This window comes from Typopeltis vanoorti, chromosome 8, assembly GCF_054136105.1.
Source record: "Typopeltis vanoorti isolate ZY-2024b chromosome 8, IOZ_Tvanoo_1.0, whole genome shotgun sequence".
NCBI classification, from domain to species: Eukaryota; Metazoa; Arthropoda; class Arachnida; order Uropygi; family Thelyphonidae; genus Typopeltis; species Typopeltis vanoorti.
In genome coordinates this window covers 95,523,826-95,549,320 of record NC_143556.1, presented here as the reverse complement: position 1 = coordinate 95,549,320, position 25,495 = coordinate 95,523,826, and the positions used below count along the sequence as shown (strand labels likewise).

Genomic DNA, 25,495 nt, shown 5'->3' with positions numbered 1-25,495 from the left:
TTCTTATTACGGTTAAGTCCCTAACCCCTATAACTCTGTTAGTTTAATATATTGAATTACGTCCTGCCAGCTGGAACAGAACCCGGACGTAAATCGAGGGATGACTGTATTTGTCTCTAAAATACATCTACAATGCCCTAAGAATTCTTGAGTAAAAAGCCAATGACATTAAAACAGGAGCACTCCACAAAAGCAGGCAAAATAGCCGTAAATAATAGTTTTTAAGAGGAGTAACATGGGAGTTTTCCCAGAAATAATACGTATATTTACTTGTCTTGTAACCATACAACTGCACAACCATTGTCTCTCTACTCATAACCTCCCCCTCCTCACAAAAACACTTTTAAAATAGTATTCACTTGGTGCACCCACCAAGACAAGCCTATGTCATGATCTCACGACACAGATTCAATGAGTGCATAAACTTTACAAAAGATACATACCCGAAAACCATCCTAACATGCATCGCACAAAAAATACACATAACATTTCTTAAAAAATGCCTCAATCACAATGGTGTGATGATGTTGTTTTGGTGTGATGACGAAATTTGCGGCGGTACGGCAACAGCACAATTCCCGGAAACAAAAAAATTGGCTACCGGGCATCCCAAGCACTCATAAAACAGAGACCATAATTCACAGATTTAAAAAGAAGCATCAAGCATATTCATACATTCACAAAACAAAAAACAGATTGAAAACTTTACTGACCCCAAACGAATGGGCAGTTTTTTCAGAAAGTACCCAATTGCACATCAACGACTACACACAATTAACAGAAGCTCGACATGCAAAAAAAAATGCACTAACAGACACCCAATTCTACAAACATGCAGCTTCCAATCCTTTGGATATTACCACCTCGCAACCCACACAAAACAATTCCATTATCAATCTATCACATCACAACCTCACACCTGACGAAATCAACATCTCGAACAAAGGATTAAACTTCGCTGTGTCCCCAAAATACATACAAAACAAAGATATCATTATCGAAATCCAAGCAAAATTAGAGAATGACTCTAACAAAGAAACAATATTCCACAAAGTAAACAACATCATAAATAGCAAAATAATAATAAAACCCAACATTACTCCCAACTTACAAAAAGCACTATTATCATTAAAAAGGAACCGAACATAATGATAACAAAAGTTGACAATGGGTATACAGTAGTCATCACAAACCAAACCAATTACCACAAAAAATAACAGCTGTCTTAAACGACCATCACACCTACCAAAAAATCCAAATTGATCCCACCCCCGACCTCATGAAACAAATCAGCAGCACCCTACACATCCTAAAAAATCAAAACAAGATAGACAAAACCACATTGAAAAACTCAGCCCCGCCATACGTATCCCTTGTATGCTCGGACAAATCAAAACTCACAAGGACGGTTACCTGATACGGCCAATAGTCTCCTACAATAATACCACCACAGCACCTTTATTGAAATACATAGCAAAACTTCTCAAACCATTAATTACAACATCTAACTCCATGATAAAAAATATGGATGACGTTTTCAAAAAAATAAATAGCATATCTCTATCCCAGGAAGACATCCTCACTTCATTGGATGCAGCTTCATTATACACTAATGTGGACATTCCCAGAACATTAGATATCATACACACACTACTCACAGAAGATCATGCCCTACACGCTTATTAACACCTAATGATATTATAAACTTAATCAAACTAATAGTTTTGGCAACCTTCTTCAACAGCAGCAGAAGTATGTACACTGCAGAAAGAAGACCGGCAACAACATTCAAGAAAAGATATGTGCGAATTTTCTTCTATTATGCTACATATATTTGTCTCTAAAATACATCTACAATGCCCTAAGAATTCTTGAGTAAAAAGCCAATGACATTAAAACAGGGGCACTCCTAAACAAAAGCAGGCAAAATAGCCATAAAAATAATAGTTTTTAAGAGGAGTAACATGGGAGTTTTCTCAGAAATAATACCTTTATTTAGTTAATGTATTAGTCTGTGTTGTAATTTCCTTAAAAATACAGTTATTAATAGCCATTAATGCTAGCTAGCCTTGCTCCTTTGCACTGTTTCCAGCATATTCTAGTGTATGTTGTTATTGCTGAATATTAAACTTGTAGTTAGATATGACTATATATTCACCCCTCCCTTCCCAAGTTTCAGTGGTCTTATTTGAAATAACTTTTACAGGTGATTCCAGACTATAAAGAACAAGAATGGAATGATGAAGATCCTGAGAATTATGTTGGAATTTTTCATTTTAGATTTTGGCAGTTTGGTGAGTGGGTTGATATAGTTATTGATGACCTATTACCAACCATTGATGGACAGCTAGTGTATATAAGATCCAGAGAAAAGAACGAATTTTGGGGAGCACTTCTTGAAAAAGCATATGCAAAGTAGGTTCCTTTTTTTTTTAAAATAAATTGATGTTAATTTATCATAGGTGACAAATAAAGTTTGTTGTGTTATCCTAAATGTTGTTCTTAGTGTTCTTCAGTTTTATTGCGAAGTTCTAAATTTTTTATGCCCTCCCTTTTTTTTTTTAATAGGTTTGTGGCGAATTCCTTGCCAAAGCCTGTGAAAAAATTATTATAATACTCAATTTGTGTAACGCAGAAACTTTGGCAGAAGATGTATTAAGAAAATAAAATTGAAAGTATACTTCAGAAGAATGGATTTGTGAAGACGATTGTGTGACTCCCAAAGAATTTTTTAACCTAGAGCACTAATAAGTGCCCATATTATGATAGAATGGCTAGGACACTGAAAACTTATGCAGAACTACCACAACTACTACCAAATGACCCCTCTCTGTGAAGCACCTGTTCATGGCAGAAGGGGGGTCTCTTAGCGATGGTGCTAGCTCTCTTCATTCTTCCTCTTTTTCTTTCTTTCTTTTCTTCCTATATTCTTTCCTCTACTTCTCCCGAGTCTTTTTACTATATTGTTTTCAAGGCCACTTTCACTGGGATCCAACACTCTGCCACTGTGTTTTCCATGCAGTGCAACCTGTGGACACCTGGAATTGGGGATCCTGGTAGTCTTGTACCACTTTGGCCCTGCTTCTGTAAGACAGGTGGTCCTGGATGGCCTGGCCGGGATCAGTTGGTTAGTGAGCTTGCTTGCCTGCAAAGGCCAGCAGTATTGCAGTAATTCTCCTATCCCATGGATGGGACTCAAGGCTTACTATGATGCAGGTATAGCATCCAGGGTAGCCTTGGCATTCCATTCCTGAGTGCAATCATTGCTTGCCAGTCAGTGGATGTGCACATGTGACTATGGTGGGTGGGGAGCTTTGACACCGGAAAAAAAAAAAAATCTCTTGAGCACGAATCCTTCATCCTCAGATATTTCAGAGTTCCTAACAGTCTCAACCAAATACTGATATCATAGATACATTATTTGATAACAGAAGAAAGAAACAAAATATAGTATATCAGTATGAATGTACTGATGTTCTTGGTACATTTATATCAGAAACACTATTACAGGTGAAAAGCTAATGGGGAAAATGTCACTCTTCTTTATTCAAAAAATATTTGAAGGACTGATAGGATCTCTCAAAATAGTCAAGTAACTTTGTTCTAGTGATATCCTTGTGAAAACATCTAGTCAGCAGCACTCAGAAAAATTACTAGGTGGATCAGAGAGTGACAAGTATGAAGTGCATCCTAATACATAGGAATGGTCACTTGGCTCTGACCAGAAACGTCATCCTTCCATTTGATACACCTAAGCATCCATCTGTAAAAACAGAGTATCTCAACTGTCTGTGCTTTACATTCCTAAGACATTGAGATGCGTTAAATGTCAGAAGTGTTGACATGTCTGAACTGCCTATTGTGGCTCTACAAGAAAGCTAAATATGTCAACTCTCATAGAGATGAATCTAGCCTGCTCCTGTAGATGTTAAAAGGATGAAAAAGAATACAGAAAATTAAAACAGAGCAAAATATATCAGGATCTAAAAAAGAAGTTAGCCATTACCAACCTGTTCTGAAATCTGATGATGCACTGAACATTTTTCCAGAGGAAGAGATGGACACTGGCCATCCATACTTCCCAAAATTATTAGACAAATATAAACCTGACAAAGGTTGGCCCTCAACCTCTTGAAAATCAGACAAGTCTACAAACCCAAAACAGTGGAAAAGTTTTGAAACTTTGGAACTGCAGAAACACAAGCCTTTCTGCTTCTGTCTGCAGGAAACATTTAAAATCCAGTGAGGATCCCACCTTAAGGAATTTCACTGTTATTCGTAAGAACAGCTGGAGATGGTCCTGCTCATGGTGGAGTAGCTCTTCTAATGGACAGTCATAACTGCCTTTCAGTAGGTCCAGTTTATGCTGCTCTGGAGGCAGTAGCGATCCATCTATCTATGAGATTTCTTATTACAGTATATTCAATTTATTTATCATCAGGTGCTGAGGTAAAAATGAAATTGATCTTTATAACCTTATCTTGCAGCTGCCTAAGCTCATACTTCTTATGGGTGACTTTAATGGACACAACTCTCTATGGGTAGTACCAGTACAAATGGGTGAAGTCGTATTAATGAATGAATGCTTGACAATAATGACCTCTTTCTTTTGAATAATTGACTCAATATTTTCTTCCATATGCCTACCACTCATATTCTGCAATAGATCTTACAATCTGTTCCCCTGCCATTTTTCCACTGCTCATGTGGGATGAGAATATATGGAACCAATCATTTTCCTGTTATTAGAACTATGTCATTACAGGAACCATGTTCTCCTACACGGATGCCCATGTGGAAAATGGACCAGGTTGACCAGAATACTTTTTCTCATCTTGCAAAATCGAATGCTGACGCAGTCATTCAAACTCAATCAACAAAGCAGTGAAGTGTGTAACGGATCGTATTGTCCAGATAGCATGAGCTTCAATTCCAAAAACATCTTGATTTCCACTCTATCCAAAGCCCTGGTGGACTTCAGAGTTTCAGGCAGCCAAAAAAGATTAAGACACAGCATGGGGTATATTTCAGAGATTCCCTACCCTACTGCATCAAACTTAATAGCTTTTAACACGTTCATTGGCAATCACGCGATATCGCGCGATGTGAGTTCTCACCAAATGGCCGATCACGCATTATTGCGTGGACGTCGCTAACTAAATAAAAAAATAAAAAAAATTTGGCCACCACACGAAATTCCAATTTTCAGCTTGGCAATGAACGATATCACGCGATGCGAGTTCTCACCAAACGGCCGGTCACGCGTTATCGCGTGGACATCACTAACTAAATAAAAAAATAAATAAAAAAATTGGCCACCACATGAAATTCCAATTTTCAGCTTGGCAATGAAAGTGTTAAATGTGTGAGATGTCAGAGTTAAAAACAATCTTCATTCCAATTTATATCATTGATTAATTAAACAACCAGTGCAAAAATTGTGTGGAATAAAATCCAGAAAATGAAAGGTAGATACAGAACACACTTTTTGTCTACTTGTTGCTCTGTCTCATATAATGGATGTCTTGTTGCTGATCGCAAAGCTATTGCAGACACTTTGTGAAAAAATTTTGCTGGAATCTCAGCAATACTTTCATATTCTTCTGAATTTTTAATATTGAAAGAGCAGCAAGAGAAATGGCAACTAAATTTTTTACCAATAGGTTTGAGCTGTACATCAGCCACAAGGAAAAATTAAAAAGAGCTATTGTATTGTCTCACTCCAGTGCAGCAGGTCCTGATGACATTCATTATGAGATGATAGAACATTATCTTCTGTGGATCTCCTTTTAATATACAACAGAATACTTACAGTAAAAGTTTCTGAATTCTTGGCATAAGTCAATTGTCATTACCATCCCAAAATCCAGAAAGGATCCAATGCAAACAAATGATTATGGACCTATTGCTCCGACCAAGCTGTCTTTGTAAGATATTGGAGAAAATGGTTAATGCCAGATCTGTGGTATTTGGAAAGCAGTGATCTTCTCTCCAATACATAATGTGACTTTTGTAGACATCGTTCGACTTTGGACCATTCAGTCCATTTAGAAACATGTATAAAAACAGAAGCCAGTTTCTCAGGACTCATCTTTGACAGAAAACTTACATTCCTTGCACATAGAGCCTACATTCTGAAACAGGAACATCTAGTTTGTGTTCTTTGACATGGAAAAAGCTTATGGCATATTAAGACCTCTATAGCATAGGTCTCAGAGGACATCTTGTATTTATTAAAAAAAATTCCCATCTAGTAGAGTCTTCTAAGTCAAGTTATTTTGGCCATATCATCAAGAACAGAATGTTCCCCAAGTGTGAAACCTTTTTGCTATCAAAGTTAACTCAATCACTGAACAGTTCCCTCCCACTGTAGGCAATGCTCTATATTCGGATACTTTCACAATTTGTCACTCTTATCATGAGAATAAGTGAAAGACAATTTCAGCAAGCACTTCATCATGTCTCTCCATGAGCTTTTAGTAATTGTTCAAATTTTCAACAGTAAAAAAGTGTCTGTGTATGTAAACATGTAAACACACTCCTCACCCAGATCCTGAGTTAAGAATAGGACAAACTGTTATTCTAGTAGAAACAGAAGCCAGTTTCTCAGGACTCATCTTTGACAGAAAACTTACATTCCTTGTACATATTTTTCAACTAAGAGAAAAAGTGTAAGAAAGCATTAAATCTCCTGTGCACTCTGTCATCTACTGAATGGGATGCAGATCAATCTTCATTGCTTCATTTTTATCATGTGGTTATAAGGTACAAAGCTGGATTATGGGTGTCAAGTCTCTGTTTCTGCAAGACAGAATAACCTGCAATGATTGGAACCCATCCATCATCAAGGTATATGGATAGCTACTAGAGCCTTTCACACATTGCCCACTCCTTTATGTCGAATCAGTTGAACTGGCTCTGTCACTTAGATGGAAACAGTTGTCTCTTAACTATGTCCTAAAAATAAAGTCTCTTCCAGATCATCTTACATGACTAGTTAGTATCTTTTCTCTGCATTGGGAAGCTCGATATCACACGTCAGACTGTCACATCACTTGTGACAGCCGAATGTCACACGATATCACATGTCAGTATGTTATGTCTTTCAAACATAATATAATATCACTAATGCTATTATGTTTGAAACTATTGGCACGAATGTTCACATCATCTGCATCAAACAATAGTATTCCTTCATGACAAATTTGCACTCCATCATGCAGCCTCTCACTTTGTCAGCTACAGAAGTCTCATACTCCATCTGTCCACCTGCAATTGCTTAATACACACAGAACAGCCCATCTGTACTAATGGTCCAAGATCTGAGACCTCAGTTGGCTGTGCTGCTGTATTTCTTTGGGATCAGTGCTGCAGTATCCAGGTATTTGCTTACGCTTGGAATCGCCGAACTTTATATAGTTTCTACTATATTCGGCATGAAACTCTTTGATTTTCTTATTCGGCTAAGAAACTATATGGGATGTAATATCCCTTAACTTAAACAAGTTATATGTCGCCGAATTGAAGCCTTTGGCTCTTCACATATCTAATAATTTATTAGAGCACCTCACGGCAACACTCGTAGAAGGGGTACAAGTTCTGTTCGCTACAAACTTGATATTAACTAGGTCTGGCTACTCACTGATGAGACCTCAATAAAGGTTGAAACCGGTCTGGGTAGTGACCTTCTCTCATAATGTGAACAAAAATACAGTTCCTAGGAGCTAAGTTCACATTATGGGCAAATATCAAGAATAGTGATCGGAGCTCGCTCCACTTCTACCACGAGTTGCCTCAGCTTGCATTACCCTTTGGGATCAGTGCTGCAGTATCCAGGTATTTGCTTACGCTTGGAATTGCCGAACTTTATTTATATAGTTTCTACTATATTCAGCATGAAACTCTTTGATTTTCTTATTCGGCTAAGAAACTATATGGGATGTAATATCCCTTAACTTAAACAAGTTATATGTCGCCGAATTGAAGCCTTTGGCTCTTCACATATCTAATCACTCTCCTTATCATCTTCAGAATCTCACTGGCTACACTAGCACTTATATTAAAAACAATCTCGACTTTAAAGAGAAAATAAAAGATCTCATCAAAAATAACCATAATCTTGGTTATTTTTGATGTAGTCTCCTTATTCACCAACATACCAATACAAGAGACTTCAATTTTTACAGTCTGATTTTCCAGAAGACATTGTTAACCTATTTAAATTAACCAGACAGGTGAATTTAAATGCAGACTATTTTACTTGGAATAATAAGTTATTCAAACAAATCGAAGGAACAGTATTGGACAGTCCTATCCACAATTCTAGGCTGATTATTTTATACAGCATCTATAAATCAACTATTTAGACTTATGTGCTGGTTTGAACTTATTTTAATACAATAAATAAGCACATATAAATAATTAAGCATGTTTAACCACTCCTATATTTCATCTCTATAAATTATATATTTAGACTATAAATACTGGTTAGACTGTAAATTATAATTTATAGTCTAACCAAGTGTCGAAAAAACTTCCAACATATTTCATCTCAGTCACTGAGACAATGTCAGGGAAAGTATTAAAATTGCAAAACCACACACAGATTTGCACAAAATAATAGGAAAAGATTAGACTGAAAGCCTAAAGTCCTTTGAGGGATACTCTTTATGAAGCCTAAGAATTAGTTTTCTAAATTTTGGGAAGTTTAATACAACCATATTTATTAAGATTAGGACAATTTTTTAAATCTCCTACTTATTCTAAAAAAAAAGTTTTTCAGATTTGTATTTTTTGTGGTGAAGCATAGTCATTTTTTTTTCATTTGATTTCATTTCATTCTGTGCAAGGTATCCAAGGCATGGTCAGCAAGTTCTGACTGATCATGCTTATGGTGACAGATATATTTTTTATGTTCTTCTAGGCAGATGTTAGGAAATCTTCTGGTTTGGCCATAATATGATAAGTTGCAGGAACAAGGAACTTTGTAGACACCTGGAACAGGAAGAGGAGGTATTGGATCCTTGGGCGAGTGAATGAAGGCAGCCAGCTTCTAATAAGCTTTGAATAGAGTGCAGAGATTGTATTTTTTTTAGATTTCTGGCTATTTTTTCTGAGGTGTCCCTGATATAGGGAACAATGATGGCATTACTATAGTCAGCATGTTGAGAGAGAGAGAGAGAGATGTGAGGAGATGATGGTAGGAACAATTCCAGACATGCTAGTACCTTTGCCTAATGGAGTAAATACAACTAGAATTTTTTTTTTTTTTTTTTTTTTTTTTTTTAGTGCATGTCAAAGGAGTACCAATTTTCATATATGTTCTTTAATATGCCATGAAATCTAAGTCTTCACATTTCTGTAATTATTAAGCATGAAAGATATTTATCTTAAAAATACATGTTACTGGAGTGTGTAAAGTGCCTTGTGCCTGTAGTTTACCTACTGTGGACACACAGGGAAACTGTCAAATATCTGTCTTGAAGAACCTAGAAATATATATGTCAAGTTAGGACTGCATTGTATTCCTTTCACACAGAATTAAATGGAATAAAACTAAAGTACTGTGTAGAAAGTCTATGAGACTATTTTGGCAGTCAGCATCACAAAAGACGTTTTTTTCGATTGCAGTTTTAATCATTTCTACAATTAGTTGCTGGCCTGGTTGCCTAAGTGGATAGTGTCTCTGTTCTCTGATTAACAAGTTGTGGATTTGCACTTTGCCATGGATGTTTATGTATGTATTTAGGTGATAGATGAATTTCATTGTCCAGTGTGATACCCCTCTTATTGGAGGCTGAAAGCAGCTTGAAAAAAGTTTCATGTTTGATCTATAGAGTAGCATGTTTCTCGATTATATAATTCTTAGCTTATTCATAGTACACTAAGTGTAGGCTTGCTAGCTGAAAAATACATTCTACTGGCACACTGACTGCTTAATCTATTATTTCAGCTATAATCTCACATAAACCTTTCACGAGAAACAGAGAGAGAGAAAACAACAACAACAAAAACGTACTTGGCATCTTGTGTTCTATAACAAGCTGTTTTTGTATTCCAGAGAGGTTGTTTTGAAATTCAGCAAGATGAATTATGGTTTCCTTTGTTGTGTTGTGAGGCAATATCATAAAAATAAAAAACTTAACATGAATACTCAATATCTAAGCTTTTCTGCACTAGTGCATAAACTGGAAGTCATGTTGAAGAAAGAGTGGTTGAAAATACCTTATCCATATTATCACAGGCTGGTGGATGGTGTGATCATAGCCAAAGAAGGGTACTTGCAAATGAGGTGTGTGTTAGGCATCTTAAAATGTGGTTATTTAAGAGAAATTATTTCTACATAATGTATATCTAATTTGGAGTGTTACAGTAATATGAAGGTACTCCATTTTGATATTCAGATATGAAAATAATGACTTCCGCCATCATCCAGATAGCTTTCAATATCTGTCGGATTTGGCTTCCACTGAGGCTTCACTCATAACTAAGGTATGGCGTTATACATGCCCTTGTGAAGAGTGCTTACATTATGGGCTACTAGAGCAGCTTGATATAAAGTTTATATATATAATATATAAATTCAAAAGACTTTGAAAGACTTCCAAAAAACTTTGCAGAGAATTGGCCTAAACATCAACAAGTTAGTGTTTCTCAAGCATTGTAAATTCCATGACCTCTTTCCAAGATTTATTTCCTTAAAAGAAAATATTAAAACAGAACATGCCAAAAGGATATACCATAGAGCCAAAAAGGAACTTCTTAATGAAAGACTCTACCTATCTATGTATAAATGCTCATTATATAATAGTAGCATCATAGTCCTGAAGATATTTCATATACAAACTTGTTTGATTATGAAAGGATAAAATGTGAATGAAAACAAGCATATGATTTCTTGTCAACCTTAATACCAACTCATACAATTCATTCACTGAGTTAGTGATGTAGAATGTTATTTGATTTCTGTGTATATGACTGCCTGTATTGGCATTGCTGTTAAAAGCATGTGGGATTTCACGATTTTTTTTTTTTTTAATTCTATCAGAGCCAAAAAAAAACTATAGTTTACTCTTGCATTTACTAAGTATATGCGAAGAGCTCAGGGGCTCACTTTAGTGAGTACGGATGTGGCAAACCCAAGGTACCTGATGCTGGACCATGCCTTACTTCATGTAATATACATCTGTTATATTATCTGTAGACTGGTCCCTCCTCTTCCTCCCTTGATTCTTTTTCTTCTCTTCTTGCTCCTTCCCCCAAATGCTATTAGAGTATTCGAGGAGAATCTTTCCTATTTTTCTATGTCATTTCGTCTTGTGCTAACAGGACATTATCAAACACTGTAACATGATCAGGCCATCAAAAAATGTTCATATCGCATCGTCCATCGCGCAGGTTACCAAGGGACGCGTTCGGGTTCTAGGCAGAGGGACCCGTTCGAAAAATATGTTACAGTCTCCCTTAGACACCACTCCTCAGCACTCTGCTAGAGGAAACTTTATCAATGGGCCCGCTACCTGTTTGGGGAGGTGTTTAGGGGCAGCGCAAAGAAATGGTTCTGCAAAAGGACGGAAATGGCAATGACAACGGCACCAGACTATGGCTTTAGGCAACTGGAACATCTTCTCTCTGACAGGGAAGGAGTTGGAACTGGTCGAGGAAGCCAAGCGCTACCGGCCCGACTTAGTCGGGCTTTCTTCAACCAAGAGGAGAGGCTCTGGAACTGTCGACCTGGATAAGGGGTGGAAGCTCTACTACTCTGGTGTGAGCCCGACAATGTCTGCTCAGGCGGGTGTGGGGCTACTCACAAGCCCCCAGTTGCTGAGTGGATCCCATTGGGGGACGGGTATCATGTGTGTTAAGGCCTCAGATGAAAAACCATGATTTGGCTGTGGTGCATGCCTATGCACCTAATCTGCAGTCAGAATACTCTGCCTTCCTAGAGGAAGTGGATGCTGCTTTTGACAGGGTGGCAGACATGGAATCAGTCCTGCTAATGGGCGACTTCAATGCACATGTTGGAACAGATGACCAGACATGGAGGGGGTGTGGTAGGGAGGAACGGTGCCCTTGACCTTAGCGCAAATGGGTTGAAATTATTGGACTTCTGCTGTACTAACAGCTTGTCCATAATGAATACCTTCTTCCAGCACCGAGAAGTCCATACGTATACCTGGTACAGGGATACACTAGAACAAAGGTCTCTGATTGACTTCTTTATAGTCTCAGCAGACCGATTTAACTCAGTGTTGGACGTTCGTGTGAGAAGAGGGGCAGAATTGTCAACTGACCACCACCTTGTTGTGTGCACTCTACGGCGTCAGAAACCAGATGCTACCATCAATGCTGGTAGGCCTAAGCAGCTATACCGCGTGAAATGGGCGACATTGGAAAATGAGGAAGAATTTTGCAGATGACATTTCCTCCAGGTTCAAAGAGATTCCCAAGCATACTGCAGATGTTGAGGAGGAATGGAAGCTGTTCAGAACAGCTGTCACTGCCTCTGCACTCTCATGGTGTGGCAGAAAGCGGCTCGGCGTGGCAACGGGCAGTGAGAAAAGGACACCTTGGTGGAACCAAGAAGTCCAAAAAACTGTCTGGGCAAAAAAGGAGTCCTACCTAACATGGCTTAGAGTCAGGTCACCTGAGATGCATTTGCGGTATGCTGAGACACGAGAAGCTGCTGCTAAGGCAGTAAAGACAGCAAAGCAGAAGGCTTGGGAATCCTTTGGAGAAAGATTAGATTCATCCTATGCAAATGCGAACAAAGTATTCTGGCAGACCATCCGCCACCTTCGAGGGACGAAATCGTGCACAGCAAGGGCAATTAAGGCCTCTGATGGTACACTTTTAACAACTGAGAAGGATATCCTTCACAGATGGAGGGATTACTTTGAGAGCCTTCTTAACCCGGGTGGCCCAGCAGTTGTGGACATCCAAGAGGTGCAGATCAGGGCAATGACTAGTCTCACAGCAGAAGAGGTCCATTTAGCAATAAAATTGCTAAAATCGGGCAAGGCTGCTGGCAATGATGAAATTCGGCCCGAAATGCTAAAAGCCTTAAATCGATCTGGCTGACTCGAGTGTGTCAGGCTGCTTGGATATCTGGGCGAGCACCAAAGCAATGGCAGACAGGCATAATAATACCAGTCTTTAAGAAGGGAGACCAGAAGGATTGCAGTAACTATCGTGGCATCTCTCTGCTCAGCCTGCCTGGGAAAGTGTATGCTAAGTGCTTGGAAAGACAGTGCAGGAGCATAGTTGAGTCAAAGTTCCAGGAAGAACAATGTGGCTTTCGTCCTGGTAGAAGCACAACTGACCAAATCTTCACTTTAAGGCAAGTCTTTGAGAAATCTTGAGAATATGCCAAGAATGTCTACACATGTTTTGTGGACTTGGAGAAGGCATATGACCGGATCCCTCGGGATAAGCTTTGGCAAGTAGTACAGGAGTATGGAGTGGATGGTCAACTATTAGCTGCCATCAAGTCCCTGTATGAATGCCCAGAGTTTTGTGTCAGGGTAAACAGCACAAAGTCTGAACCTTTCACAGTCTCCGTTGGCCTCCGCCAAGGGTGTGTTCTGTCACCCCCTCCTTTTCATAATATTTATGGACTGGATCGATAGGCACAGCCGAGGCAGTGAGTGTGTCAGAATTGGAAAATGTATCATTGGACGTCTGCTTTTTGCAGATGACCTAGTTCTGCTTAGCTCTTCCACAGATGACCTCCAGCAGACCCTGGATAGGTTTGTAGCTGTTTGTGCAGACGCCGGAATGAAGATCAGTGTGGCCAAAACTGAAACGTTTGTGGTCTCAAGACAACCATCCCAGTGCACTCTAAATGTAAGTGGAGTCCCAATGAGACAGGTGGAGAAGTTTAAATACCTTGGGTTTTTAACATCCCAAGGTATTTAATTAAGGAACATGGAATCCATACGAGTATCTTTGTGTCGAGTACCTGACACGAACATGGAATCCATTCGAGTATCTAGCTCTACATCCCATTTTCCATCATTCACGAATGATGGAAAATGGGATGTAGAGCTAGATACTCGAATTGGCTTAGCAAGCTCAATATTGCGGGAGCTTGGCCGCTCGGTAATATTGAAACGGGAGTTAAGCCAGAAGGCAAAGCTGGCTGTCTTCAATACAGTCTATGTCCCCATCCTCACCTATGGTCATGAGAGTTGGGTAGCGGCTGAAATGAGGTTCTTTCGAGGGATTGTGGGGCTGACAAAACTCGACAGAGTCAGAAGCTCTGCAATTCGGGAAACCCTCAATATTCAACCACTGCTTCTCCGTGTTAAGAGATCACAGTTACGCTGGTACGGGCACCTGGTCAGAATGCCACAAGAGAGGCTCCCTCAGCAGGCCCTCTTTGCCAAGCCAGAGGGTGGAAGGCCAAGGACTCGCTGGATAGACTATATCCAAAACCTTAGGTGGACACGTTTGGGAATCCCACCAGAACACCTGAGCTTGGTGGCAGAGGATCGTGACCATTGGAAGTTCCTCTTGCAGCTTTTGCCCTCACAAACCAATTAGGAAGAGTGGGCCTTGAAGATGTATGTATGTATGTATGCGAAGAGCATATCTATATGGATTCCATAATCTATACGGAATCCTATTTCCTTAAATTCCGTATGGATTCCATGTTCCTTAAAGAGTTCTTGGATTGTGTCTGTTCAATGTTAACATTAATTTGTTTTGTTTCATCTGTATTGTTCAATTCACCACCTTAAGACTTGATTTATCATGCTGAATGCTCTAGTATAACAATCATCAGTATGATTTCACCCATTTAATTTGTACCATCAGTTCCACCAGCATAGAAAATGGTCTCTAGCAGTTTTTCCTTCTCTCTCTCTCACACACACACATAAACCAAAACTTTGATCATGGAATGTCATTCAGTGTACAACAACATAAGGTAGTAAATTTTTCAACACTTGCTCATTAAATTGCATAACTGTCGAAATTATACATGATTACATACTCATTTTTAAGCATGCAGAAAAACTAAACTATGCTAATTAAAAATGTTTACTTAAAAATGCTAGTTTAATCTTAATATTTTCTCTCTCTCTCTCTGTTTCAAAGTTTACTATCTTAAAATTGTTTGATTTCTAAATATAAATTAAAGATACTAAGAAATTATATACTTGGTTTAATCCTTTATCCAAGTGTAAGCAAACAAAGTTTGTGCCTGAAGTATTTTTAGGACCAGGGCAACTCATGGTAAAGGTGATATTACTTAGTATCCCATAATGCAAAGCACATCTCCTTGCAGACATGTATAATGCTGTGCATTATGGGAAGGGTCACTACCCAGACCGGTTTCAACCTTTATTGAGGTCTCATCAGTGGAAGCCAGACCTAGAGGTGATACCTCAAAGGTTGAAACCAGTCTGGGTAGTGACCCTTCTCATAATGTATAGCATTATACATGTCTGCAAGGAGATGTGCTTTGCATTATGGGATACTAAGGCAAGTGATGTGAAGTCATACCACCTTTACCACGAGTTGTCCCAGTCCTAAAAATACTTCAGGCACAAACTTTGTTTGCTTACACTTGGATAAAGGATTAAACCAAGTATATAATTTCTTGGTATCTTTAATTTATAGTATAACCAAGTGGAAAAACTTTCAACAACTATCTATCTGTAATCCAGAGTATTTTAATAATAAGATGTGACACCTTTGGCAACTCATATAAGAAAAATATGACTTCTGCATTACTTCAACCTTGGTATCACCTCTAGGTCTGGCTCCCGCTGATGAGCACTGGTGACCTCAATAAAGGTCGAAACCGGTCTGGATAGTGAACTTCCTATAATGCATAGCATTATACATGTCTGCAAGGAGATGTGCTTTGCATTATGGGATACTAAGGCAAGTGATGCAGTCTGCACGGCTAGCCAAGTGGTTACGTGCTCCGCAACCATATTCCTAGGAAAGGAGTGACCTGTGTTCAATTCTCGTCACTGACACAAGGAGCTAAGGATCTTTCTCAGACATAGCCAAGAAAGCTGGTCTTGGGTGTGGACTGCAGGGTTTTTCTCCTGCAAAGCAGAAAAACTGGTCTTAAGAACACAACGCTTCACTGACAATTACACATGGTTGAGCATGGGGATAACGATAACTCACCTTGTAGTGAGTTATGAAACCCAAAAATGGGAGGCCAAGGCCCTATGAGGATCTTGGCCTCTACAGTCTTATAGGGCCAAGGCCCTATGAGCCTGTAGTGCCAAAGAAAAAGAAGGCAAGTAATGTGAAGTCATACCACCTTTACCACGAGTTGCCCCAGTCCTGAAAATACTGATTTCTAGATAATTTTAGCAGAAATATGATATTTCTCCATTCTTTCTTTCTCTTTGTTTGGTATCATGTATTGTATTGCAATTAATAGTACACTTTGTTTGTCCTACTCATTTCACAACCCATTCAGTGCTTAGACATTCCAAGCTTCAATATCATCTGCAGCCATTGCCTTAAACAATGATCTCCATACCATCCTTCAGTGGAGTAGGGACAGCCTGCTTACTTTCAATGCTACCAAAATACAGTCTTGCCTTTTTTCTTCTTGCACATGGATTTCATTTCACCTGTCCTTACCATCACCAATATAGAAATTACCAGACAAGATCAGAACTTGCTCCTTGGACTACAATTTATCTCCAGTGTCTACAAAAAAAAAAAAGAAAAAAAAGACATTTTTATCTGCTCAAAACACTACTTTTTTCCCATTCAGCTGATAGGCAATCTCTCATTTAATGACTCACTTCAACCACTATCTCACTATTTCAGCTTTGTGACTGTTTTATGATACTTTCTTGGTTACTGCTCTACTGAACTGGCAACCATCCTTCCTTTTCTTTCTGTTGGAATTGTTAAAACAAGAGCAGTAGTTGACCAACATCCCATTTCAGTCCAACTGTAAACATGCCAAATCTTCTCTTGCTCGTTTATTCCAGATTACTACCTCTGTCCTTAAACTCATGAAGTGTTGCCCATCAACTGCAACCTCCTTCTCTTCAAGAAAATTCCATAAGTTTTTTTTTATCAACTTTCTCCTGCACCGATCACACATGAAACTGTTGTATATGGGACTGATATTTAAACAACAAAAAAAAAAAGGTGAAGTATCCTAAATAGATATTTTTGACATTATTAACAGTATCACAAACTGACTAACATGCAGTCATATCTTTGGGGAAATTATGTTAATATTTAAATTCTTTATAATTTATAGAATTCATGGAAGTTACGAAGCTTTGGATGGTGGAAATTTATTTGATGCTCTTGTTGATTTTACTGGAGGAATATCTGAAATAATTGAACTTAAGAGCCAGGGATATAGCGAAGATGAAGAGAAACAAGTAGAACTTTTCCGAAAACTTAGAGCAGAAGCTGAAAATCATTCTCTTATGTGTTGTGCAATAGCTGTAAGTATATGGGGTTTCTAAATGAATCATTTTTATTATAATTTTTGTATTCTAATGTATTTTATATCAGTATGAGTACAGTAGTTTCATGAACTAATAGCCTGTTATAGTGTAAGATTTGCTGTATTGAATTTAATTTCTTTTAGAATAACATCGTGTATTGTGGCTTTCACCAGGAATTTTCAGTAGTAATCAAATGATTGAATTTGCTATAATATTTGCTTTGGTATGATTTTAAGCTTCATTTAAATAAATAAATATATATGTGTGTATATATATAGAGAGAGAGAGCCTTCGTAGCTCAGTTGATATAGACGAAGCCCTTTGGTCAGAAAGACCTGGGTTTGATTCCCATCCAAGAACGTGAGGAACCTTTATCTGGTCTCTTTCGACTAAAGGTGAGTTAGCCGGTCTCATATGGAGGTAGGGTTTTTTTGTCCCCCTAGAACAGGCAAATCGGCCCTGTGAACACAGATCTACAGACATAGGACACACCGAGAGGTATAGGGCCAACCACCCTATCCTTGTGAAGTCCAGAGTTAAGAACCTTAATGGTTCATGAAAACTTAAGAGGCATATATATATATATATATATATATTTGTAAAGATTTTGTTACGTAACTGCCTCTCAACAGTTTAAAAGTCTCGATCATATCACCTCTCCTTCTTCTATCCACCAAACTCTGCAGTCCACATTCCCTCAGTCGACCCTCATAACTGACATTGTAGAGTCCTGAAACCATCTTTGTTATCTGCCTCTGTATCCTTTCCACAGTTAATTTATCCCCTTCAAATCCTGGGGACCAAATTTGATTTGAGATTTGAGAACAATAGTTTACAGTAAGTGTGGTCTGATCAGGGTCTTATACAATGGAATGATAACTCTTTTATATCTATATCATCTTTCTCAGTATTGCAGCAATCCTCTGGGTTATCTTCACCACCTTTGCAATATGCTCCCTGAATTTCAGTTTTCTATCCGTCATCACCCCCAGATCTCTTGTCTCCCCTACTTCCTTCAGTATAGTTCCTCCAATCGAGTATGCATCCTCCCATCAATGGATCCCAAACTTCAAGACTCTGCATTTTGCTGCATTAAACTGATACCCCCATTCATTTGCCCATCTGTCTAGTTTATTCAAATCCTCTTGCAGGGCTGCCACATCTGCACTATTACTAATAACCCTTCCCAGCTTCATATCATCTGCAAACAACTGAATATCCCCTTGTAATCCATTGACAATGTCATTGATATAAAGGTTGAATAATACAGGTCCCAGTACTGAGCCCTGTGGAATCCCACTTGTGACCTTCTGCTTCCTTGATATTGCCCCACCATACACAACTCTCTGATACCTATCAGACAGCCAATCCTGAATCCATTTGACTAACCCGACATTTAAACCCATGTGCTGCAACTTAAATATCAGCTTATCATGTGGCACCCTGTCAAATGCCTTTGCAAAATAAAAAAAAATGGCATTATATGCCTTTCCTTCATCAACTGCTCTTATCACTTTATTATAAAAGGTAATCATATTACCAAAGCAAGAGCACCCCTTAACAAATCCACGTTGATTCTCACAGATAACATTACCCTCATCTGCCCAATGCTGTATATAGTCCCTCACTAATTTCTCCAAGATCTTAACAACTACTGATGACACACAAACTGGCCTATAAATTAGACACTTCCAGTCTGCTACCGCCCTCGTGCAGCGGCACTATCTTACCTTCCTTCCATTCCTTGGGTACCTTTCCCACCACCAGACTTTTATTCAAGAGCCAGGTCAACGGAGCTGTCAGTTCTTTAGTACATTCTCTCAAAACCTATGGTGAAATACCATCCAGTCCCACAGCTTTACTGGTATTCAGAGTACTCAGTATTTGGAACACACTCTCCTCTTGCACCTCTAAATCCCAAACCTGCCCTACTCCTCTAGGAAAACCTTCTCCAGGATGAAATATTCCAATAAAGTGCTCATTGAATGTATAGTAATGTTATTACTGCAAATATTTCAACCAGGAACTAACTAGTCACTATCAATAATCAGCATAATCACAAGGTGAAACTACAACAATAGATAATGTTAATCCTATTTACAGAGCTGAGCCACATGCCAAATGCCACCTAGTGGGTGTTTACAATAAAAGATTACAATTAAGGTCTAAATTTAAAATTAAGTGATTTGAAATAAAATTAAGTTTAATTTTATTTCAAAAAGAGAGGCTAAAAACACATTAAATCAGAATTATTCCAAAGAAATCAGACAACACTATAAAAAGTTAAAAAAATAAAATTGATAGAATATGCAAAGTGGCAAAAGAAACATGGTTAGAAGAAAAAGTAAAACAATGTGAGAAAGCAAATAAAAAGCATGACACTAAAACTGTTTACAAAATAATAAAAGATCTAACCAAAGACTATAATAACATCACTTTAAAAATGAAAGATTCTAATAATATGGAAACCGGTGCAATTCATGATATACAGAAAATATGAAAAGAATACTACCAAACACTATTCCAAAGAAACCAAACGTGGGATTCATCAAATAGCGAAGAAAAAGAAAGAGCACCTACTATCCTAAAAGATGAGCTACTTGAAGCAGTAAACCAAATGAAAACATCCAAAACTCCTGGAATTCCAAATTCCTACTGAACTCTGGAAACATGGTGGCCAGGGAATCATAAAATATTTATTGAAACTTTTTAATCAAATTTTATTCTCAGGAGAAATACCTAAAGATTGGGAAACTGGGATCATAATACCTATCCATAAAAAAAGGTGATAAACAAAAATGTTAAAATTATCGCCCGTCACCCTTTTAAATCATAGCTACAAGATATTTGTTCGAATTATACAAAACTACATGCATAAATTAATGGAAGAAATCATCGAGGAGGAACAAGCTGGTTTCAGATCCACAAGATCTACAATTAATCAAATCTTCACACTCAATACTATAGTAGAAATGTGCTGGGAACACAATTTACCACGGTACTGTAGCTTCATTGACTTTAAACAAATCTTTGATTCCACAGACAGAGACAAACTGATCAACATCCTAAACTCTAAATCAATAGACTCTGAATTATTGACCTTCATTTCAAATTTTTACAAATACACAAAAGCACTTCAAATTTAATTATAAAAACAGAAGAATTTAAGATAGAAAAAGGAGTCATGCAGGCTGCCCACTTTCACTGCAATATTCAACATATACCTAGAGGAAAGATGCAAAGAAATCTTCAATGAACCAGGGATAAATATAAATGGAAGAAACTTCATCCCTTCTTTGACCAAAAGGTTGCAGATTTGAATCCCACCATGGGCATGGATGTTTGTGATTGTCTGTGGAAATACTAGAGGTGGTGTGGTGTTCGGTAAGTGGCGTTGATGTAGTTCTGGTTCGTTGTAGTTGGTGGAGACAGAGAATTGTAGAGTAGGTGCCCTCCCTTGATGAGTCTTTGGACTCCCTGGAGGTGCCACTTAATAATAAAAAAAAACATCAACCACATCAAATATGCAGATGATATAGTAATCCTGGCAGTATCCAAGCTATAATTAGAAAAAAGCAATCCATCTTTTAAATGAAGCATGTAAAAACTTTGGAATGAGGATCAATAGCAGTAAGACCAAAATAATGAAAATAGGAAGAGAAGTTGAAAACATCTCAATAATCCTGGAGAAACAAACCCTAGAACAAGTAAAATCCTTTGTCTACTTAGAAAGCACCATTACATAATTTACCAATTATATATTTGGTTTAATCCTTTATCCAAGTGTAAGCAAACGAAGTTTGCACCTGAAGTATTTTCAGGACTGTGGCAACTCATAGCAAAGGTGGTATAACTTCTCATCACTTGCCTCAGTATCCCATAATGCCAAGCACATCTCCTTGCAGACATGTATAATGCTATGCATTAAGGGAAGGGTCACTACCCAGACAAGTTTCAACCTTTATTGTGGTCTCATCCTCACCCAGAGGTGGTGATACTAAGGTGGAAGTAATGGAGTAGTCATATTTCCATATACGAGTTGCCAAAAGGTGTCAAACCTTATTATTAAAATTCTCTGGATTAGAGATAGTTGATGGAAGTTTTTCCACTTGGCTACACTACCAATTATATATTTGATTTAATCCTTTATCCAAGTGTAAGCAAACAAAGTTTGCGCCTGAAGTATTTTCAGGAGTGGGGCAACTCGTGGCAAAGGTGGTATAACTTTTCATCACCTGCCTTAGTATCCCATCAACCTTTATTGTAGTCTCATCCTCACCCAGAGGTGATGATACTAAGGTGGAAGTAATGGAGTAGTCATATTTCCATATATAAGTTGCCAAAAGGTGTCAAACCTTACTATTAAAATTCTCTGGATTAGAGATAGTTGATGGAAGTTTTTCTACTTGGCTATGCTACCAATTGTACGTGGACTGTTCAATAAGTAATAAGACTAATTTTACTGTGGCGAAACCACTTATCACAATATTAATTTCTGTGGAATAAAGAAATGTCGCTGTCTGTATTAACAAAAGAGGTTGATAGATGGCATATACGGGCTGAAGTGCCAGAGTGTCATGTGACTAAACTCAAGCTTGTTTCGGCATGCCTACAAGGCGCTACCAGTCTTTGAAATGGAAGCGTCCTTGGAACAGCGTTATGCGATTATACAGAAACCAGAATACAAGGTATTCTGTATAAATAAGACAATATTTTCTGTATAAATATTGTCTTATTACTTATTGAACAGCCTACGTATATTTGGTTTAATCCTTTATCCAACTGTAAGCAACAAAGTTTGCACCTGAAGTATTTTCAGGACTAGGAACTGGATAAAGGATTAAACCTAATATATAATTGGTAGCATTGCCAAGTGAAAAAACTTCCATCAACTATCTCTATTCCAGAGAATTTTAATAATGAGGTGTGACACCTTTTGGCAATTTGTATATGGAAATATGACTTGTCCATTACTTCCATCTTAGTATCACCACCTCTTTGTCTGGCTCCGACTGATGAGATCTCAATAAAGGTCGAAACCGGTCTGGGTAATGATCCTTTCCTTAATGCATAGTATTATACTGTCTGCAAGGAGATGTGCTTTGTATTATGGGATACTAAGGCAAGTGTTGTGAAGTCAGTACCACCTTTGCCACGTGTTACCTCAGTCCTGAAAATACTTCAGACACAAACTTTGTTTGCTTACACCTGGATAAAGGATTAAACCAAATATATAATTGGTAGCATAGCCAAGTGAAAAAACACAATTTAGATGGCTCCAAAACAGTTAAACACAGAATTAATGTTGGATGGTCGAACATGAATAAATTAGGCAAAATATGGAACAATAACAAACTCTCAAAACATCTTAAAATCAAACTATTCAAAGCCATGATCATCTCTACAGCAGCATATGGAAGTGAGTCTTTGTGACTCACTAAGAAGGAGCTACTCAAAATAAGTGCATTCAGTGGGAAGTCCTAAGAAAAATAAACATAACACTCTGGACTGAGCACAGAACAAGTAAAGCAGGATCTCAACTGCCAGGACAACCTTACGGACATTATTCTTCAGCAACAGTTTCGATGGTTCAGCCATGTCCAGCAATGCTTCACAGACTTCCAAACATCGTGCTAAATGGAAGAACAGGAAAACAGCATCCACCCTGAAGAACAAGGAAAAGTTGGCTCAGATCCTTAAAAAAAAAAAAAAAGAGGCGAATGCCCCAGCTTCATTACTATGTTCAAGAAGACTAGAGATAGAACCAGTGCTTTTTTTTCTGGCGCTACACAACAGTATGCGGTACTGGCACCTTTTTTCTCAAGTTTTTAAAAATTTGCGATTTATTGATAGCAAAATACGTTATAAATATTCCGGTAGATGGTACTGTGTTCACAAATTGAATTTTCAGTTTTGATTACTCATAAGTTGGTGCCCTGCTTTCCTGTTTCATTTGGTACGCAACCAGAAACAGGAAGTTGTGTTCACTTCTGATTGCTTCCAATATCAGTTTATCAGTTCTATATTCACTCTGCAACAGGTGTTCATGTGAAAGGGGTTTCTCTCAGATGAATCTTATAGTACTTCATCTAAATCATCTCTGCTTGTACGGACAACTTCTGCACTGATGTTCATCAGGATAGTAGGACCTCCTCTCACTCAGTTCAACCCTAGCAAATATGTGGACTCATGGCTGCTTCGAGGTCGTCATTCTGTAGTTGATACCAAAAGCAAGAAGTGATCTAGAGACAGCGAGGGTATATCGGAGGATATGTTAAAAGTGTGGAAGTTGCTTAATAACATCTTCATGGTGAGTACCGGCACCTTTTTTTCCCAAAAAAAAAAAAAAAGCACTGGATAGAACCATTTGGAGACAGATTGTACAAATGGGACTCAACCCATCACCAGATGGATGAGATGAAGAAGAAAAATATATCGATGGATTTCAAGCCAACATCTTCAGAGCACATTATATGTTACAGTTAACATGCAACAATAAGTAAGTGAATTAGCTCAAATTGTAATGGACAAAAGATCTCAAGTATTAATTTGGTGCCCTCCATTACAATTTGAATGGTTTCACTTACTCATTGTCACATGTTAACTATAACATGCAATGTGCTCTGAAAATGCTGGTTTGAAATCTAGCTAAATATAAGCCAGTTAATAAACTTTTTTTTTTTTATAATTTAGTTGGTTTGGTGTTGTAATACCATTAAAATAAGTTGTGAATAACGTTCAGCACTTAAGCTTGTCTATTAGATTAATTACTATAATAGTCACTAAATATAGTAGGCACACTTATTGTCTCTACTATGTTTAGTGATATAATAAAACTTCCACTTTGTTTTGCTTGCATTTAACCTCTATCCTGTATGGTGTCTGTAGAGAGCAAATATTGTTCATTCTACAGGGAACATTTTCATTTTTTACTCAATTCTCCAGAAAGCATAGACATAATTATTAAAAATCTGTTTATTGCTGAGTAAAATTGACTCTTCTGTTTTACAAGAAAAATTAATATTATGTTTAATAAGAAAAGAACTGTCTGGTAATCTCCAATAAAATATTAACATGTCTAATATAAGATTTATTACTATGTCAGGAGTGTACACTGATCATACAGTCATTACTTAATAAAAATCATTACTTCCACTTCAAATGAAATATAAATAAAAATAAAATACATACCAAGCACAACAATTCTATAGGATGATTTTCTTGTTTACCTCTCCATCAGTGCACATATGATTCATATCATGCTTAGATGAACTGTTACTAAGCTATCAGTATCTACAGGTGCTGTTTATTATCAGTTAGTGATGTTTCACAAATGCATCTCTTTCCCTCTACTTATAAGTTTTTTTAAAATTATGCCCTTCATAAATGCAACTATGCATGTCTAAATTCTAGGATGACTTAATTCATTCCACTCCACAGCTATAAATTATTAGTAATTCATTTGCCTGTAATGAAAAATCTCTGTTCATATCCATTCTTTCCTTTTATATGTGCAATCATTTGTTTGTTAGCATGTTTACACCTTTTAGTAATTTAAATATACCAACCAAATATGAGATTCCTCTTATTATTAGTTTCTAATATATCCCCCCCGCCCCAAACAGATTTGTTTTCAGTCAAAGCACACAAAATTGTGGTGTGCCTACCCAATGTGCCAAGAGCAATATGAGACAAATTCTTGTCATACTTCCTTGGGTGCTAATAAGATTCCCTATTTCGTGTGAAATCTCTCAATTTTGTTTTCCTCATTGGTTATTTACTTCAGGTTGTTTGTAATTTTGTACAAGAATAATTTAGAGAAGTTAAGAATTGTTAGCACAGTTGGATTGATCTAACCATACCAACATTGTTACTGCATAAATCAACTGCTGTCAATCTCAGTTTCATCTGAGTAACATCATTGCAATTTATGATTGAAAGACTAATTTTTGTATCATGTCATTTCATTTCCAAGTCTGGACGATTAATATCACTGTGCTGCTACAATTGGCTGTCAGAACAAAATAAAATTGTCATTCTAAAACTTC

The 25,495-nt window shown here is 37.6% G+C and overlaps 1 protein-coding gene across 1 annotated transcript in view; it reads left to right on the top strand.

Moving 5' to 3' along the window:
- LOC150104204 (calpain-5-like) overlaps positions 1-25,495 on the top strand; it is a 150,841-nt gene that overhangs the window by 39,535 nt on the left and 85,811 nt on the right. The window contains exons 4-5 of the mRNA XM_090397307.1: positions 2,207-2,415; positions 17,252-17,444. Coding sequence (XP_090253433.1) covers positions 2,207-2,415; positions 17,252-17,444 — 402 coding nt within the window. The remainder of the gene's footprint in view (positions 1-2,206; positions 2,416-17,251; positions 17,445-25,495) is intronic.